This window comes from Lotus japonicus, chromosome 1 (assembly GCF_012489685.1).
Source record: "Lotus japonicus ecotype B-129 chromosome 1, LjGifu_v1.2".
NCBI lineage: Eukaryota > Viridiplantae > Streptophyta > Magnoliopsida > Fabales > Fabaceae > Lotus > Lotus japonicus.
The window spans coordinates 59,356,947-59,378,421 of NC_080041.1; the positions used below are offsets into that span (position 1 = coordinate 59,356,947).

Here is a 21,475-nt window from a genome sequence, read left to right on the forward strand (position 1 = left end):
GACGGAGGAGATGTGGGAATTACACCAACGCCGCTTGGAGGTTAGCATGCTAATTTGGGGCCTAGAGATTTCCGCCACGGAACGCAAGGGCGAAGGGAAGGGGACGGTGGACGAAATCGAAGCCGAGTTGACCCCCTACTGGCCGCGAGAGAGAGTCTCGACAGAGACCTAGGAACCGTTCGCCTCCGATACAACGTCATGCGAGTAACACCCCCTTTCTAGGGGTACTAAATGTAACGGCCAAGCGGCACCCCCACCATTAATGAATAAAAGTTTTAAATTTTCGACCCCTATGTACCGACCCCGAGAACGTCCATGACGCCACCAGCCCAGAACGCGATTAGTCCTCGCTCCGCTGGAACAGCCGACTAGGACTAGGGGGCCACTGTACCGGGAACCCTGACCGAGGACGGACAGGGCACCTAGGAAGGGGCTGGGCCCCACAGAAAGTCCCAACCAAGGGACAGTTTAGGGGAGTCCGAGAACCCCCTGCACCCGGGCCCCACCACCAAGGGTGAAGACAAGGAACCCGGGGCCCACTATGTAGAGGTTGACCTAGGCCAACTACCCTAGGGGGTAGGTTGGCTGGTGCAGATCCGTAGGGGCCCCCAAACCGTTGGATCACTGTTCCTCGACAGGAAATCTAACGGTGATCCGTGCCCCCAGGTACGTGTCATGCATGACGTTGCATGGCTCCAACCCTAATTCTACCTCTCCTATATAAAGGGAACACTTCTTCTATCTAAAGGTAACGTATTCTCTCCAAACTCACCATTCTTACAACTTCCCTCACTGACTTTAGCATCGGAGTGTCTTGCAGGAGCCCCTCCCGGGACCTTGCCTTCTTGGAGTCCTTCAACGCGTCCAGATCCCCCCTCTCCTACCCCTTGTCAACGGGTAGCTTGATCTCTCCCTGATCATTGTGTTTAAAATAACACACGCAAATTTCAAGAGTACGTACTCTATTGTAAAAGTAATAGATCAAGGAAGAATTCCGATTATCGAATTTAATGGACCTTGCTTGCATACTTGATTTTAAAAGACGGACTCGTTGTTTAAGAAATCGAAAGATTATTAGATGTTTGTGATCATGCAAGAATTAAAGAAAACATTAAAGTTTCGAATCTCAACTCTTGCGAATAGAAAAAAACTCATTGGTCAGCCCCCTACCGCTTGTGCGCTGACCGTGGAACGAGGGATTAGTCTCACAGCTGTGAGCTGTAGGGATACCTTGGTCAAGCCCAAAAAGAAAACATTAAAGTTAAAAAAAGAGTTCACATTAGAGAAGACTTAAGGTTACGATAAGAATTGAATTAGATCCCTCAAATTTAAATATTTTACCTACAATTCTTATGAAAGCCAACTATATATACTCCTTAAATTGTTAACTCACCGCCAAGTTATTGATATATATATATATACCCACCCAATTTACTCACTACCCACAAGTAATTGTGTTATATATGCAGGCATGTTGGAGTGCATAAGCATGAAGAACAAATGACCTATATATCTTGGGAATGTTTTATATATAATCCGCTATGTAGGCGAGTTGAAAGCATAAAAAGCTAGTCCTAATATACTCGCCAAGGGTGGATTATTCTTAAAAGTCTATACTCAGATTTCTTCCATGTTCAATTAAATTAATACTTCTGTCAAGAGAAATTAGCCACTAGAGTTTACAATTAGCTACTTTGTATATAATAAGCACAAAAACGAATAAATATCAATCATAAAGGAAACTAAGCAATAGAAATATAAATCGGGTCCAATGTACATCAACAACTACATAGCACACTTGAGGAAGATGTTTAATCAATGATAGTAAATTAAATATGAAAAAGATAGAAATTCTAATCATGGCTAACATCTCATATAAAAGTAGAAGAGATAAACAAATGCAAAGGCTTTCTCCGTCTTTGTTGGTCTGCCTCCAAAGAGTTTTTCCTTGTTTTTTTTGCCTCCACGACACTCCAAGAATGAAAAAATATAAATAAAATAAAAAAATAAAATAAAAAAACAAACTCCCCTAAGCATAAGATGGAGGTGATGGTGGAGTAGAAGTTGAACCATCGTCACGAGTTTGCTTAGCATTTCTCACGCCCGACTCGTTATCTGCCCTCTGATTTTTCTAGGTTAGTGGAGTAAATAGAGGAGTTCATCTTGAGGTACCTGAAATCAAATACATAAATTCATCAGTTTCAACCTCATGTCATGGTATGCACGGTCGTGGTCATGAGGAACCACTAGCGTGTTCTAGCGCAGCGACTGTGTTTTATGCAAGCATAATTGTGTTGATCAGTTATGTCTGTACGCATGGCTGTGTTAGGAAGTTGCACTATCATGCCCAACTTTGCGATCCAAAGAACTCCATGCATGCTTCAAGTAAATTTCCTTATACACAAAGCAAGTTTACCATCATGAGCTCGATGCATATTCTCAAGTTAAGCTCACTGTGAAGAAATAACTCCATTTCTTTCTCCATGAAACTCTTCCATTGCTTCTCCTTCCCAACACTTATGTTATTTTGCTAGACAAGTTTGCATTTGACTGATGTTGAGAGCCTCTTTGATTCAATCTTAACCTTGGAGAGGGACTCCATCAGTCGAGTTTCTAATGCATCACATACTCGAAGGCGCTTGCCATCTCTATCACTATAAATCAAGTAGAGCAAGTAAACTTGCAAACTTGGACTAGTATGTTCACTACTTAATGAAAATAAAATAGTCATGACCGTGCTTATTAAAAATAAAATGACCACAATGATGTTAACGGGGACACGGTAAAGTTTAAATAGAAAGCAAAGCATGAAAACTCGACAGAAAAACTTGTAAAGAGATACTGTTTAAATAGTGAAACACTCCCTAAGAAGGTTGTCTCCTACTAAACGCTTGTTTAACGTCATAAGTCTGATGTAACTGACCACCTCAATGCTCTAGCCAACAAAAAAGCTCCTTTGATTTTCTTCAGAACTCTCAAGAATTTCTACTGTATAATCTCCATGAAACCAACAACATTAAAAGTTAGGAGAGAAACAAGGAGATTGAAAGAAAGCATCCTTTAAATTGTAGGGGAGTGGCTCCAATCCCATTAGTGTAGGAGCATTAATGGAAGGTTTAGGCTTACTCCGCTAATTCTGCTTTTCAACTCTTTATTGAAGAGGTTTTTTGGTAGCTGTTACTCACAAGAGGGGTAACCCCCGAAGTCTCAGGAAGTCTTACACATAAAGATGAATAAATGTTTGTTATTATTTAGAATGAGCCAAAAGCTCCCTTACATTAGCCCTCGACCCCAATTTATAGAGGCTTCGTGGGCTATCCTAAGCGTCCCGTTAATGGGCCTATTGGGCCGCTTCACCCGGGTCTCAACTTCCTCAAGGTACATCCCTCGCCTCGAGCGAGTGTCTCAAATTTCCCCTAAAATCACCCCTAAGCGAAGTCCCCTGGAGTATAGGGGGCTCGCCCAGTCCACAAGACACCGACCTTTAAGCATGAAAGCGCAGTGTGTCTTCAAAACGTGATCGCCCATTTCCGTTTCCTTGTGATCCTTTCAGCAGGTTGAATGTCCCCACTTTCCACATGATACAACGTTGCTCGGCTGGCGGTCTCAAACAACGCGCAGGAAATATTCCCAAGCTTCTAGTTACGATAACTTCCTCACCCCAAAGAACACCTAACCATGTCCCTTGGCGGGATCATCAAAGCCTATATAAAGCGAATAAATTGCCAACATGGCGTAAATAAAACAAGAACTGCCAAACGGCGCAAGAAATACATAAATACAATGAACCGCCAACTAACGCGGGGACTAGAAAAGTAGTACGCAAACTCCTGAAGAAATCGTGTTGGCCTTCCACCTGTAAAATGTCTCGCCCAGTAAGCACTCGGCGATCTCTCCCCACCCTTACTCTTCGTACAGCTTTTACGGATCAAGTTACCTCCTAAGCGAGCTTTCTAATACGACGAGAGAACTCGCCCAGTCCACAAAACATCGAGCTTTAGGCACGAAAAGTTGTGTCCTTAAGTTGTGGTCGTCGCCGCTTCTCCTTTGTGGCAAGTCAAACATCCCCAATTGTGGGTCCACCCAATATGCATCCATTCTCCTGTCATAATTCACGAGTCACTGCTTCGCCACTCACATGATTGATTTCATCAAATCCCGCTAATAATAGCATTGAAATTTGATTTCTAAAAAGTCGAAATTCCCTCTATCACCTCATGTCAGTTGTTTTCCCCCTTTCATTCTAATTTCAAACACGTCTTCTAACGTCAGCATATCTTTTTCCCGATACGTCGCCCCCACAATCCAAACGCCACCTCACTCTTCATCATTACCATTAAACCCTACCACTTCCCAACACCGCATCGAGTCTTGTCACCACCATTTACATACTCGCGCGTTCCCTCAAAGCGCCCCCATTCCAAACGTCACCCCCACTATATAAACCCCGCTTTCCCTTCATTTCACACTTTTACTCCCTCATCACTCTCAAACCGCTCCCTCAAAGTGCCCTTGCTCTCAATCCTCCACCGCACCGGAAACACCATATTCAAGCTGCTCCGCCCTTCTCCTCCGTAGAAAACCACTTTCAATTCTCCGGTCAGTTTCCCCTTCCCTCTCTTCTTTAGACTCTTTTTTATTTCCATTACTCCCCCACCGACCACCTAGTCACCTCTTCCCCCACCATGGCCAAAACCAAAACAACCTACCGACTCCACAAGGGCCAAGGCTCCACTGTTCCCTTGGAAAACCTTGGTTCCTCCACCGTACAGGAAGACCAAAATCCAATAACTATGCCGGAAAAAGAAAACCCCCAAACCCCGGTGGCGGAAATCTCTCTCCCCCCCCCCCCCGCCCTTACTACCGAAGAAGAAATTTCTGCCTTTCGCCTGATAACCGATACGTCCCTTCCACCCCTTCTTGTTCCCACCACGATCGCTGAGGCGGCCTGCCAGCCCTCAATTTACACCTCCTCGGAAGGTGTTCAAAACTTCTTCCATTAGGTAAAAGGGGGCTTTTGCCATGAAGAATGTTACAATAAATTCATCCGCGTTGTTGGTTGCAAGAAAGACGAAATGGTCTGGCATTGGTGCTTGCCTTCTGACCACTCCGCCCACTACTTCTTCGTTTATGACTTCATTTTTTCCAACCTACACATCAAACTCCCATTCTCTCCCTTCTGCTGTGAAGTTATGAATTACATTCGCACCGCCTCGACCCAAGTACACCCAAACGCTTGGGCATTCATCCGTTGCTTTGAGATACTCTGTGATGCCATAGGCTTAACTCCCTCTGCCCTTCATTTTTTCTACTTTTACAACGCCGACCGCAATTCCACCTTAACCCAAGGATGGGTATCGATGAAAGCTCGGCCCGGTCGCCGACAATTCACTCGATTCAAGAATAACCCCAAAAACATCTTCACCAAAAAAAATTTCGAAATCGGGGTTCACCACGAGTACCCTGAACTCTTCACCCACAGAGATGGCACCCTAGAGTTCCTATTTTATTGGACTGAGAACCCAACGACGATCGAGGATATCGATAACGAATCCTTGACAGAAAACGATAAGATTATCTGTTTCATCGCCAAATTCCCTGTTTAGGACAGCTCCCCCTTATTAACGTCGCCAAATACGAGGTGGCACCTAAAGGTTAAAAATTAGCTTTGCACAAGATGTCAACGTAAAAGTTAAAAATTTATGCAGTACAATTTTTAACATGGTTGTACAATAATGATGGTGATGATCGTACAAACCTAGCCTGCTTTTCCGTGTGAAGTTCCATAACAAAGCTTGAGAAATCATCATGACTGGAAAGGAGTTATTGTTGCAATATAACCATTCTTCATCACCTTAAAATCGCTTTTTTAATAAAAGAAATCATTTTTATGTTCGGAAATCTGAAAACAGATTATTTGTAAAAGCTACTTAACTTATCATGAAAATCCATTATGATAGATGAGAGGAGATAAGAAAAAGTGATTTTAATTAGAATAGTCAAACACGAATCAACTTATGATTTTCTCTAAATTTCTAAAAAGAGTTAAAAATAATTATTTTTTAATCTAAAACAAAAAAATAATTTATAGAAATTATCAGATTTTTGCCTTTCTTTTTTTCAAAAGCATACTCAAACAGCTTAAATAATATTAAAGTGATTATTTAAAAAAAAAGTGATTTTTTCATGAAATAAGCAATAACAAACGAGTTGTATGTATAATTTTGAATTGAGTTCGATTTTTATCATCAATCCAATATTAAACATGTAGTGTTATATTTGTCATTAAAATTATGGTTCCGTTTTAATAACTTGGAGTTACCAAACACAACACACAAAACATTATTGTCGTGTTCCATTCTGTTCTGTCCCATTCCGTTCTGTTCTGTCCTGCTCCGTTCCACCACCAAACGCTACCTTAGAAAAAATGCCTCATTAAAGAGGACAAATTTTCTAAGTCTAAAAGCTACATCCAAGAATACCCAAAACCTTTTCAATGATCAGATCCAATTTGTCATAGAAGACAAAAATCCACCAAATTCTGTCTACATTACTCCTAGACAATCAAAGCCTTAGAGCATCTTCAAAGGTGGATCTTATTTTGGGATTTAACTCACTTTTTGTATGCTCGGATTGCCACATAGAATTTAAGGTACCCATAAGGTTCCGATGCACATTTCGCTCAAATGGTTTGAAATCTTAATTAACTTTTGGTTGGACCCACAATACCCAATATATTCTATTATTTATTTCCACGTAATAAAAAATTTAATTATTAATTCAATAAAACGTAATTATTATTTATAAAATATATAATATAGGCCTAAACAATAACATTTCAAAATCATGAAGCTGGAAAAAAAAAAGACAAAAAAGGGAGTTTTTTCAACAAAAAAAAAGAAGCCCAAACAAACAAAAAATGACCGGCCCAGCCAGTCAAAAAAGGTCCCATGTTATGGACCGTTACTGGCTAAGTCGGTCAAAGAGCTTAAATATATATTCCCATTTTAGAAAAACTGGCAAACTTATTTCTTCTTCTCTTTCTCTCCTTCACACTCAGCTGGGATCTAGTAGGTTGGGTAGCTTTTCCTATCTTTTATTCCATTTGGATTTTATATGCTCCTAATGTTTTGGGGCATCCCGAAAATTATATACATGCTAATCCGATGCCCACCCCGCCTCATATTGTGTCGGAATGGTATTTCCTACCGATCCATGCAATTCTTCGTAGTATACTTGATAAATCAGGAGGTGTAGCCGCAATAGCACGTGTTTTTATATGTCTATTGGATTTACCTTTTTTTAAAAGTATGTACGTGCGTAGTTCAAGTTTTCGCCCTATTCACCAAGGATTAGGAAACTGCATTCTCTCGTCTAGATCGCTTTCCAACTTACTCAGGAAATCGACTCCCTTCCTCACTAATCTTATCGATTGTATTCTTGAATTTGGAATGAAAAGGGGAATAATGTTTCCTAGCAAGGGACACAGAATAGGACCACTTAGATCAGAATAGCATTCACAAAAATGTTCTAACATAGAGCCGAATCGAACATCGAAGAGTTTTGTTGAAAACAGTAAAAAGAGGAAAGATTCATTGGATGGATCATTCAAGTCTTATTCTAAATGCAGGAAAGGAGTCAACCACACATAAAACCCTAAAACGCACCTCCTTCCCACATCACTGTCACCACCCTACTCCTCCACCACCATTCATCCTTTCTCTTGTCCAGTCCTTCCTCTATCCACCCAAAACGCGATTCTCTCTATGGTCCTCTCTCCACCGCACCTCATCTCCTCTCCCCTCCACCACCGTACCTCCTATCTATGATCTGGACCCATCCAGTTTCTCTCCATGTCGCGGATCCTTCAATGGAGTGTCAGATCTGCGACGACCATGAAGACACGGTGACAGATCTTGGGTTTGATTTTATTTTTTATTTTTAGGGTTTATTTTTTCCATTTTCTGAAGTTGATCTTTGTAATCTGTATCTGTATATCATTCTTGTTAATTAATGAAAATGATTCAGTTTCTTTCCCTTCCTATTTTTTACTTTGGTTCTGGTACTAAATGGAGGGAAAAATATTATTTTATTCAAGATCCCAGTTTTGCGAGTAGTTGAGCTAAGACACAAATCTTAGCTTTCTTAGCAAAAGCTAAGATCTCATGCCATGTAGGATTGCTCCAGTTAGGGTTGTCCAACAGGCGGTTTCGGGCCAAAAACTCGGTTTTGGTCGGGTGAAGAACACCAAACAACCAAGCCTGCCACCGTCCGTTCAGTGGACACAGGTGGCTCGGGTTCGATTTGGGCGGTTACTGGTTTGGTCGGGTGGGTTGGCACAGTTATAAAACCAAAAAAAATAATCACAAAAAGTGAAGAAGAAGATGACGAAACATATCAGAAACTAAATATGAAAGTAAATCTTTACAAATTTCCAAAAGATGAAAAAAAAACAGAAGAGAAGTTATCCATCATACAACAAATCAAATAACAAATTACCAAAGCAATTGATCTATCTTTCTCCATCTTCTTGCATGCCCAAAATCTCAACAAATCAATCATCCAAGTGCTTAGATTAGAAGGGAAGAGAACAAGAACATGACTCTGGACCAGAACCGCACCCATGAGTAGAGAAGGATATGCGGGCATGTCGATGATGAGAATGGATCTGCGAGCGACGTCAGATCTGTGACAAGAAGAGTGAAAGAGGGCAATGACGACGTTTATGGTCGACGATGACGACGATAATGGCCGACGACGACAACATTTATGGTCGGTGACGTCGATGATGAAGGCAACATAAGGGAAGATATGAGATAGGATTGTAGTCATGGTCGGTGGGGGTTTCTGGTGTGGGCGGCGGCTAGGGTTGGAAGACAAGTGGGAAGGGTTTCTAGAGAAAGGGATGAGAGAAGAGAAAGAGAAGTTGAAGTGTGTAACGGCTGAGGAGAAAAGAAGTTAAAACCTAGGGTTAACTTGGGGTGAGCCTTTTTTTTAAGAAATAATTAATTTGGTTGGTTCGGTCGGGCTCAAGCCCAAACCCTTAATAAACTGATTTTTTCAATCGCTCAACCCGCCAACCTGCCTGATTTCAAAAAAATGTATCGGTTTTTCCAGGTCTGGTTCAATCCAGTTCCCTTTGGACAATCCTAGCTCCAATGGTGGGATCTAACAAGATCCGGATCTTACTTCCAGTTGCTAGGGGATAGTCTGGACTAGTCGATGGTACTGGCTTACCCCACCTCGAAAACTCATTGACTACAACATAGACCTGCCGAAGGAAAACATGCAACGACCAAGGTTGTAGATCAAAGACATGGATGTTACGCTATTTCCAAATGCACCAGAGAATTACAATGACCAGTATCTGCAATTGGAGCCTTGGAGCTGCATAAAAAAACAGCTACTAAAGGAAGTAGTAGCAGAAGTGCGAAGTGAAATAAGATGAAAGTAATCCCACACCTGTTTAGACTTACACAAGTCTGAAACTGGCGATCAACATCCTCCACGGGATCTCCACATCGAGGATAGGACGAGTTCTTCATTAGGTTATTTACCCAATACACCTGAACATTTTTTAACAATTTTAAATTTATTTCAATAATTAAAATTTACGTGATTGGTGCCTATATAATAAACATAAGAACTAATTAACACTCTAGAACTTATTGCAAAATTTTATTCAAGTTTGTCTTATAATTTGTAAGTTATTCTCAATAAGCTATTTTAAAATTAGTATTATAATTCACTCGGAGTAGAGTATTTTTTTTTTGTTATAGAAGGAAAATTAACGACAAAGAAAAATTAACTCAAAGCATCTAAATACAATGATGCAGAAACAAATGAAGGTGGCCTTTTCCACACTTGCAAAGGCGATCCAACTTTAGCCGCTTCCCGTGCTAGAGTATCAGCCGTGTTATTCTTTTCCTGCGCTACTTGGACCAGCGTACAGCTCTGGAAATTCCCCATCAGATCTTTCACCCTCTGAATATCTTCCTGGTCCCAGAATGTGCTCATATTCCCTCCAGGTTGAAGAACACTAACCAAAGTAGCACAATCAGATGCACATATCACTTCCCTGAAGTCAAGCTCCATAGCATGCTTCAAGGCTAGTTCCATTGTCCGGATTTCAGCCAGAAACGCGTTGCCTTGCCCAGTGCTCAAAGAAATTGCAGAAACCCACCGCTCTATACTGTCCCGCACCACCACCGCACACCCCATTCTACCAGTCATCGGGTTCCAGCTCCCGTCGATGTGAATGCGCGCAGCCGGCGGTGGTTCCAAGCCTTGAAAGGTAGTGACATGTGCCTGTGGGGGATTTACATGTGGCTGTGACAGAGCATGGAGCGCCTCGTCCCTGAGAACACAAAGAAGCACTTGGTTGAGGGTTGCTTATTGAGCTTCAAATACTCTCTGATTCCGCCACTTCCAGGACCACCACATGACTGCAATACCAAGCACACAATTTTGGTGAGAAAGTAAGTCTTTGAGCCACATAGAGAAGTCAATCTGCATAGCTAGTGGGGGAAGGACAGATCGGAATTGGCGCCAAATGCTCCTCGAGTCTGGGCACCATCTCAATAGGTGGTCTATATCCTCGTGATCTGCTGCACAAAGGGGACAAGCTGCATTCTGAGCCATATGCGACTGGAATCGTTTCGCGTTTGTTGGCAACGCTCCTTGAGCCACAAGCCATAGGAAGAAGCGAATTCGGTCTGGCACCTTCGATTTCCAAATTCTCCTCCAAACGGAAAAGTCTCCAGTCGCCGGAGCCAACAAACTGTCATATGCCGAAGCAGGTGTATAACGCCCCTCTAGAGTATGGATCCAACGAAGAGCATCAGGATGGGGCCTCGAAGGAGGGACAACAACAGACGTAATCTCCTCTCTAATCTCAGGTGGGAGCATAGTAGACAAGCAATCCAAATTCCACGAGCCATTCCGCCAAAGGTCCGCCACAGTTAGCTGCGTATCTGAGATAATAAACAAAAGGTATTCTATCACATATTCTATCTGTTCCCAGCCAATTACTATACCAAACAGACGATGCTCCATTCCCTAACTACGGCTAAAAACCACTTCCAACATAATCCTTGGCACGAATTATGCTTCGCCAGACATAGGAATCACCTTGCTTGCACTTTCCCTGGAGAACTATATTATTTTGCAGGTACCTTTCAGTCAAAGCTTGAACCCAGGGCTTATGGATAATCAACATAATCCTTTCGTTAATTTTCCTCCTGTAACAAAAAAAACTCAAATAATTCACTCGGAGCAGAGTATGGATAAACGTTTACATCCATTAATTATTTACTCAAATAGTCAAATGTATTATTTTTTTTTAGTTTAATGGATATGTACTGTCAGTGTAAAATAGTTTTACACAGACATCCAATTAATGTTTGCCACGTAGGAGAGAGAGTTACATTCATTTTTAATTTTAATTAAAATAAAAACATATTTACTTATTTGGCGGAATTTAATTGGATGTCAGTGTACCTAAAACTATTTTACACTGACAGTGTATATTCATTAAAAAAAAAATTGAAGTATCATCCTTGTTCAATATACTCGATCGATCGATCTATAAATCTTCTACGGTATCTTCTACAGCTCTTTTTTTACATGATTGAGGGCGGTGGTGAGTGGGTGAGCCCATAAATTAAAAATGTCCAAATAAAACGGATTTTCCACCAAATCCAATATTCAAATGTATGTATTGATTAGAAAAGAATTTGGAGAGAAAAGAACTTATGCTTTGAGTACACGGAATTTAATTTGAAAGTAAGTGATTATGTTGTTTGATAGCCCCGGTCAAAAAAATTGACAAAAACATCCAACATATAATTTGGTAATAATGTTTAAATAATTGCTTGTCATTTGTCAATTAGATTTGATTGCATCAACAATTGACACGTTGCAGAAAGATTGAGGACACTTGTTTCCGGTTATACCAACGACAGATTTGCAATCCAAGTGCTAAGTTTGTAAGTGTTAGTTGTTAGTTATGTTAATAAATTAGTTTTACTCAGGATTCGAACTCTGACTCTTTGCTATTCATCCTACCAAGTCTTCATATCTTCTAGCTTTTACGACTTGAGTTAACTCTTGGGGATAAGTGCAAGCTTGATAACAATTTTTTTTTTGTGATGGGAAATAAAGACAAAAAAAAAACTAGCTAGAACGCTAACATATCTCTAGCTAAATTAAAAGAGGTAAGATCAGTAGGTAGAGGGGAGTCCAACGCCGTCATAACATATTAGATGTTGAGGTGACAGTTATTTTCCGACTTTCGAAATTCGCTTTCTTTGCGTTCTTTTTATTTTTCGTTATTTTATTTAACAATATTTATTATTTTCAAGCCCATATTATTTTTGGATATTATATCTTCACACCTCACTTTTGAGGTGTGGACCTCACTTTTGAGGTGTGGAGAGGTGAAAGAAAAGAGAGATAGGAAGAAAAGAGAGAAAAAGTAAAGATGTGATATATGATTTGATTGATAAAGAAGAGATAAATAAATAGAATGGAGGAGGAAAAGAAGTGGAGAGGTGTGTATATATCATAACTCATTATTTTTTGTTCTTTGTTTCATTGTTGGCGTTGTGCTTATTCCATTGTGAAAATGACTTGTATCTCGACTCATTTTCAATTCAATAAAACTCTTGACTTTGAAAAAAAAATAAGTTTTCTTTTTTAATAGGCAAATGTTAGTAGTTAGTTGTTAGTAGGTTAAAAAATCCCTTTAATTTTTTTTTTCCAGGATTCGAACCCTAGACCTTCCCCTCTCCAACGCTTATGTCCCCTAACTCTTACCACTTGAGCTAACCCTCGGGGACTCAAAAAAAATAGTTAAAAAAACAAAACTTACATAAGTTCTTTATATCTATTTTATCAAATTTACCAATCATATAATAATACATGTATTATTTTTAAAAGTTTAACAATAAATTCTTAATAATGTCATTAGAGATAAAATTCACTTGTAATATTTAATGGAAAACTTATAATGCAAGCAATAACTGCGGATTGTGGATGAGGTAGTTGGGTTCCGCAAGAAAACTTGCGAATTGCATGTATTATTTCTGAAAAAGTAAAAGCCTGATTGGGAAATGATGGTGGAATGATGGGTTGCAGGTGATTGGAAAATTATTGCTTTTGTAAGCTAGAGGGAGTCGCATCATTTCTTGCGAGTTCCTAGTCGCATGGGGAAGGGGCGCGTGCAGACTGATTGACTCGATGAGGACTCAATGATAGAGGTTGGAGCCGCAAGTTTTATTACGAATCCAAGTGCTTTTCAGGGTGATATGATGGCACAATGATGTCAGATGATATGGGGCAGGGTGGCAGGGGAACAGGACATGGACCCGTGATATTCATTGTCTGCTGCATGGGGAAGGAGCGCGTGGCAGCTCTGATTCGACCTGAAAACCGCAAAAAATGTTGCGGATTGTAGTGCTTTGTGGCGGTCTCCAACCCCTACATATAAACCGCCACTCTCCCAACTCCCTCAACTCCAACTCTCAAATCTCTTAACTCTCACAACTTTCTCCTAACTCTCGACCAAGTTTCTCTCAACTCTCAAAGTGTCAATTTCTTTGAACTCTCCCCCCTCAAAATAAAGGTATTTTCTCTACTCTTTCAACCTTTACTTTGAAATATTTTTTTTCATGGTTTTGTTAATAATGATATAAGTAAATGACTAGTTTTCATATGTGACTTAATTATTATTACTAACTATATTGTACAACTTTTATTAATTATTAGCATGAGGTTTTGTCACTTAAATTATTTTAGAATTATTATCATTATATTTTATTAACTATCATCTTTTATTCATTATGTTCAATAGGTATTGTAAATGGCCGACCAAGAAGTGGTCAAATTGAGTCCGAGGAATGATAGTGTGTTGTATTTGCAAAAAGATGGTAAACACGTGTCTATTGGTGCGTGGAACCAAATAAATAGAATTCTGAAAGTGAGAAAATATCGGGATTTTCGAGATTTTATTCCTGCTGAAATTGTAGGCCGCCACCTTCGTCAAGCCGGATTTTACGAAGCCGCCTTAGCTGGGTCTCTGAAACTTGACAAAGTTTTAATATCAGCTATGGTGGAGTGATGGAGGCCTGAGACACACACGTTCCATATGCCGTTCGGAGAGTGTACTACCACTCTGCAAGATGTTGCTGTTCATCTTGGCTTACCCATTGATGGGAATCCTGTCACCGGAGTTACTTGGTTTTATTGGTCTGAGCTTGTAGAGGACTTGCTCGGAGTGGTGCCACCCACCAGTGCTATCAAAGGAGGTGGCTTGAAGTTGGTTTGGCTAGCTGCGCAATTTAATTTTCATAATCTAGTCGTCGCCGACCCGATACAAATTATGTATGCTGCAAGAGCATACATCTTGCGACTAATTGGTACTTTCTTACTTTGTGACCACACTGGTTCACATGTCCCTCTTAGATATCTCATTCTCTTACGAGAATTTGAGGAGACCGCAAAGTATAGTTGGGGTTCAGCCGTACTAGCACTTCTCTATCATGAGTTGTGCTATGCAACCGGTGCTTCACGTACAGAGATTGGCGGCTGTGCTTATTTGATACAAGTGTGGGCATGGCTAAGGATTCCAGGAATCGGCCCGGATCCACCGAGGTTGCACCGTGGCCTCCCACTCGCGGCAAGGTATGCACATAATTTAAATAATAAATTTCGTTGCTAGTTTCATTTCCTTAAATTCTAACTTTACGGTTCATTCATTTTTTATATATTAAACAGATGGAGGGACCCGGACCCGAAAAAACCAATAAAGTGAGCAAAGAAGCAAATCGAGTGGTGGCGCACCAAATTAGACAATTTGAGTTCTAATGACATGAGTAGCTTGTGTGGATGTCGTACTTTGCTTATCTTTATTTTCATTTAAATTCTTATCCTTCTTGTGTATGTAGTTTGTGTGGAAGCCGTACTCTGATCGTGTTCTCAATGGGCTTCCGGAACGTTGTCGAGAAAACATGCATTTATGGAGAACTGTGGTGCCAATGGTACTCTATCACGTTTCAGAGTGGCATCAACCGGATCAAGTTATGCAACAATTCGGGATGTTTCAACCTGTACCGGATGCACCGTCTCAACTTAACGAAATGCATGATATTTCTCTGAAAGGGAAGGAAAAGCAGGATTGGGTACATAACATGCGTGGTTTTATACAGCTGTGGTCGGAGAGGCACCAGAGGTTGGCTAACCAACCCGAGACTAATACTCTTGTTGGGCCAAATGATGAGTACATGATTTGGTACGACAAGTATTCCGTTCGTTGGTTGACGCGTGCGGCTGCAACAAGAGGGCAAATGGTTATTATATTTAAGTTGTTGTGATATTTTTACTTCTTTAATCATATATGCACGTAACATCCTCACTCTGTTATTAATAATGTAGGCTATGCGCGTTCAACATGTATGGTATGGACTGACACCTGAAGGTCGCCCACTATACACGGATCATGACCTTCAGAACCAAGCTGCTCGTTGCCTTACACTTTGTCATGCAAGTGACAGGATATCTCATCCCGCTGCATCGGTTCCTAGCTTTCCTATGGAGTTTACACACGCAACCACAAATGACATACCGCCGACTGGAAAAGAAGAAGGGGAAGGTCTTGGAAGACGGCGAGAATCTCATATTGCTGAAGATGTTATTATTCAGGGGGGAACACTACCACCTCCACATGGATAGTACTCATTGTACCCCCTTGATCTGAATGAGACATACCGACCATACTATTATGGGACGGGGTCCTCTGGGGTTCCTGATGATCAGGAAGAGACACCGATGCAGATGCCTGAGACTCAAACAATGTATGGATCTCAGCCATATACTCCCTCAACACAATTTGATGGATCCCAGTCTCAGCCATATATACCGACACCGCATTTTGACGGTTCACAGTCTCAGCCATATGTGCCGGCACCGCATTTTGATGGATCACATTCTCAACAATTTGTGTCATCAACAAATTTTGTTGGTGAAGGGTCATTTGCTGGGTCACAACATGGCTATGACAACTTTCAAACACCGCCAGTGCATATGCAAGACGTTAATCCAGATACTTGGAATCCAATGGGTGACTGGGATGGTATTGCAATTCATGAATTGCTGGAGCCTCCTCGACCGCATTTCTGGGAAGATGTAGACCCTTCCCAGCTCCAGCAGACACAGGCTAACTTCCAACTGGACTTGAACCGTGCAGCTGCAGGGGGAGACCCAGATAGGCCATACCGGGATGCAAGAGACCGTCCCTATCCTAATTGTCGAAATTGTTGATTTGTTGTATCATTTACTTATAATTAGTGAATTTAAAGTTGGTGTGTAATATATTTTAGACTTTAAAGTTGGTGTGTAATATATTGGTGTGTAATATATTAGTGTTTAATATTTATGTTTTTACGTAAATTATAGTTTACATATATATATATATATATATATATATAGACACACGAGTATATAATAAAAATTTAGTTTATACATTAAACTTTTAGTTTATATATATAAGTATATAATACTATACTATTAAATTCTTTCCTTCTTGTTTTGATCTGTACTAGCATCCAATTCATATCAAGTTAGCAACAATATGAGAAATAAGAGCTTATAACTTCATTTTAAAAGCATCCAACACATGAAAGTTTTAGAATTGAGCACGCATGACCATCTTCATTGTAAAAGCATCAGTGGATACCTCCTTGACATGATAATAGCAATGAGTCAATGTTTAAGCTCTAACATAATTATTTCTTACATGCATTTGGACTACACTTCAAGCTACACATGGTGATTAATTTAAGAGCTTGCACAATTAAAGCAACATATTTATCTTTGTAGTGACACCGATCTCCGACTCGGCTGAGATTGAGTCTCCCTCAAGTCCATCTCATTTCTTATACGGGTAGACCATGGACGACCCTTCTTTCGTATTTTGGCAGGATCTCGAGTAATTCTAGGCCCAGCTCTTGGCGGCATGTTCAGATCATTCCCAATGGGGTACCACTGCCCTGAATACGCATCCACAATGTTCTGGATCGTATAAACAGGGTCTACATATTGAAGATAGTCTAAACTCTGGTTGGCGCATGGCGCGATCACATGTGAACAAGGATATTTGAAAGCCTGGAAGCGTCCACATTCGCAAGTTCTTTCATCTAAGTTCAGTCGCCACGTATAACCACTGCGATGGTTCTGCTGGTTGAATCCCTCCTCTACTTCGAACCTGGACCTATCTATGCTATACGTGCGCACAATGTGAGACTGGGCAATCGTCGCATTCTTTGTCATGGCCTCCATGACCTTGTTACAATATATGTCGTCGACTACTTGTTGTGCTGCTGCTGCAGAACCTCGCTGCACAAAATATTCCACAAGCCTGCAATATGTGCATTTAACAAGTGCAGTGATAGGCAAGTTTCTAGCACCCCTGAACACTTTGTTCACCGCCTCAGATAAGTTCGTGGTCTTGTGGTCGTATCTACGACCTTCCACATGACAAGATCGGCTCCATTTCTCATTACTTATGTCATTTATTCATTATCGGACAGCTGTGTTGTGCCCTCGAAAAGTCGCTAAGCGTTGCTCGAAAAGATATGGGCAAGGCTCGTAAGCTGCACATTTCAAACTAATTTCAATATTCCACATTAAAAAGATAAAAATTTGAACTAATGAACAGACGCAAACTTACCCATATTTATCAGTTCATTTTTCTGCTGTGTGTTGTGAAACCTGGTGTTGAAATTGCTGGCAACGTGGCGAATGCAATACACATGATAAGCGTTTGGTGGCTGCCACCCGTTAGATGGATTCCCCACTGCTGAGAGAATTCTGGCGTGTCTGTCTGATATTAGACATATCCCTTGTTTCCTGGTGACATGCACACGCATCAGACGAAGAAACCACGTCCAATCACCGAGTGTTTCTCCCTCCACAATTGCAAAAGCTAAAGGCAACACATTACTGTTCCTGTCCTGTGTCGTGGCAATAAGCAAAGTTCCACTATACTTTCCGTACAGGAACGTGCCATCAATTTGTATCATTGGCTTGCAATAGTTGAATGCGTCACAACATTTTTGTACGTCCAAAACACTCGACCAAATTTCTTGAAATCAGGAACAACATTGCCATACCGGTCCTTATAGTCAGTCGTGACAAACTCGTAATGGGATCCAGGGGAAAACCTCAGCATATATTCCAACCACCTAGGGAGCAGGTCATAAGACTCCTCCCAATCACCGAACACGCGAGCAAGTGCTTTTTGCTTCGCCTTCCAAGCTTTAAAGTATGACACCTTGAAATTGAGGTGACCACTGATCCTCTCTTGTATGAGAGAAATAGGGATAATTGGTTGGGCACTTACCATGCCTGAGACATCAAAGAAAAATAATGTAAGTTAATAGCAATTTCCAATTTGTAAATGTGTAACGACATAGTAATCATATGTAAGCATTAAACCTAGAATGTAGTTGGACATGAAGGTTGACGTCATCTTCTTGTGGTCTTGAAAAGTCATCGCATTTAAGCACGTATGCGAACCCCCCACCCCCATTTGGATATGGTCCATTTACCAATTTTCTTGGATAGATGTGCCCTTATCCTCCACGGGCAGCCATCTACGGATTTCTGACACTTTGCAGTAAAGTAGCCTGGCTTGGATTCGCTCATCTTATAAGTTTGATTTAGTCTAAGACAATAGTGTAACAGGGCATCCTGTACAGCAAGCTTGTTTTCAAAAATCAAACCTTTACATAAGTCATCACCAATCTTCCATGATCCATTCACATCTGTTTCAGAATAAAAATCAGTTTCTTCATCTGGGTAATCCCAGTTAATATATGTATAATGTGAAGAAGCACTCCAGAATGGGGCCGTGTTTGGGTGGCCTGAAAAATTATAGAAATATATCAAGTACCATATATTTATAAAAAACAACGCTTGATGAGATATGTTGATTGCACATACCTTGGGTTTCAACATTGACATTCACTGGTGTCACCGGTTGATCAGCAGGATGAGGTGTCATCTGAGGCTGAGGATTAGCGTGTCGATCTCCCTCTTCGTCTGTGTCAGACTCGTCACCTCCTTCTTGCATTCTTTCATCTTCATTGTGGTCATCGTCTGAAGGAATGACTTCACCGTCCACATTATCATTGACAAGGCGGTAGTCATAATCATCGCCCAAATTAACTGCGACATCCGAAGGAGCGACGATATTGGTATCTTCAATACTCATGACGCTAAAAGGCACAGTATATGGTTCTGCAAGAACCTCCTCATCAACAACATGTCTACCACCGTCGGTACTGGCATTGATGAACTTCCAGCTTCAGTAACTTCAACATACAGCTCCAACTGAACCATATATGACTGCTGACTAAATGCATCCATCATGACTTGCACATCGACATTATCAACTATCTCAAAATGCGTAAAAAAATGGGATTCGGTGTCGTCATAAATCTAGAGCTGACTCTAGAAATCATCTGGTTCCTTTGCAGCTTCAACCTTTCGTGGATTTTCTTCTTCAAACGGTCGAAGGTAATGTTGCGCTTCAGATGCATGGACCTTCTCCGACCTTCGAATATGGCACCTTGGTCTCCATGGACAACCCTACCATCGTAATACACAAAAGTAATAACTTGATCCATTGCAAATGTATTTTTCGTTACAGAAACGTTAGGAAATGCAGGAGATTGAAGTTTTGAAAATATGCAAAGGTAGTTTTCGTAGAAGAAAGTTATGAGATGCAGGAGATTGAAGTTTTGTACTTATAGTGTTTAGAATTCGCAAAAAAAATTGAGAATCCAGTCAATCTCAGTTATTTTGTCATTTTGTGTATCCTGGATTCGCAACAAAACTTGCGACTCCAACCTGCTATCAGTGACTGCCATGCGCTCCTTCCCCATGCCATAATAATGGGATTCGCAACATTGTTTGCGGTTTGCTTGTCTTGTCCTCTGCCAACCTGCCACCATCATTCACCCATCATTTACCAATCAACTTTTCAGAAAGCATGCAACTCGCAACCTTTCTTGCGAATCCCACTAGCTTCCAACCATCATCACGCAATGATTTTCCAAGCACCTGCAACCCATCATTCAACCATCATTTCCCAATCAGGCTTTTACTTTTTCAGAAATAATACATGCAATTCGCAAGTTTTCTTGCGGAACTCAACTACCCCATCCACCTCAGCGCCAACGTGTCCAAAAGTACCTCATCTTGCTAAATATTTTTTTTGACCCTTTTTGCTAATTAAAAATCTTTTTTGCATTATTTAGAAAAAAAATCCTGCACTTGTATATCGTTCAGTTTTACCACTATTTTTCAGGCTTTAGGCAGGACATTAGTGAGGTATTATCCTTTGTGTCCGATACATAGCCCCTCCATTGTACCAAAATAACAACTCTAACAGTTTTGTAGAATATGTATGATTAAAAGGTCCTTAATTTCGGCATGGTTGATAATTGGTATGCGATAGTGTTGTATATCCACAAAAATGAAGTTGTCTCGTTTGGGATAAAACTTAGATCAAGTTCTTTACCTCCATTTCATCAAGTTTATGTGTACATTTTCAAAATTTGGTAATAAATTCTTAATAAATGACATTTATTTGTAGAAATAGTGGCACATGTGTCATCACATGATTGGTAAACTTGATGAAATAGATTTAAGGAACTTGATCTAAGTTTCTCCCTTTCACTAAGGATAAAACTTAGATCAAGTTCTTTACCTCCATTGCATCAAGTTTACGTGTACATTGTAATCTAAGCATTGATTGTGATTTTTTTTCTTCTATTTCTTCGTGATCTAATGCTGAAAAGAGAAATCTAATGTTGATTAATAAGACAGATTTGTAACCAAAAAAATAAGACAGATTTGTATTCAAAAGGTCAACTGGTCAAGACATCTCCTATATATTAGGCTATTAGGCAGGCAAGTTCATCTCATTCGATTAGGAGGATGTCACTTTTGAGTGAGTTATTGCTGGAGAAACTTAAAACAAATAAAAATCCAACTTCAGGGGCCACCTTATCCTTCTATTCTATTTCTACCTGATTGTGAATTGACGTACATGAAGGAATGTAAAGTTTATTAGTGGTGCGTTTTATCAAATTTTATCTGTACCACCGACTTTTAGATATGAAAATAGTTCTATATAATACTTTCTAGCGTATATGAGGGGTGATCTTTCTATATAAATACTTTTCTAGCGTAATGTCTGACGATCTTTCTAATGAAGCCAATTTATTGCAGGGTTGATTTAGTGTTAAAGTAAAATGTAAATATGATTTTATGTATTTCAAAATAATAATAAAAATATTAAAATTTAACATGCTGTGTTTAATATGAATTGAAAAAGCAGATATGTAAACTTAAACAGTTAAACGTGAATTTATATTGATTTTAGCATAAATCTAATAACATACTTAATTAT

At 40.2% G+C, this 21,475-nt stretch overlaps 2 protein-coding genes across 2 annotated transcripts; both read right to left on the reverse strand.

Moving 5' to 3' along the window:
- Window positions 1-16,582: 16,582 nt before the first annotated feature.
- Window positions 16,583-19,510, reverse strand: LOC130733915 (uncharacterized). Its single transcript, XM_057586207.1, has 4 exons — window positions 19,000-19,510; window positions 18,493-18,920; window positions 17,726-18,402; window positions 16,583-17,648 (listed from the first exon to the last, which is right to left on the reverse strand). Exons 1-2 carry the CDS (start codon window positions 19,268-19,270, stop codon window positions 18,556-18,558), a joined length of 636 nt encoding a protein of 211 aa, XP_057442190.1. The 5' UTR covers window positions 19,271-19,510; the 3' UTR covers window positions 16,583-17,648; window positions 17,726-18,402; window positions 18,493-18,555.
- On the reverse strand, window positions 16,864-18,077 carry LOC130740265 (uncharacterized). The gene is made up of 2 exons (XM_057592807.1): window positions 17,726-18,077; window positions 16,864-17,522 (listed from the first exon to the last, which is right to left on the reverse strand). Exons 1-2 carry the CDS (start codon window positions 18,075-18,077, stop codon window positions 16,864-16,866), a joined length of 1,011 nt encoding a protein of 336 aa, XP_057448790.1.
- Window positions 19,511-21,475: the final 1,965 nt, after the last annotated feature.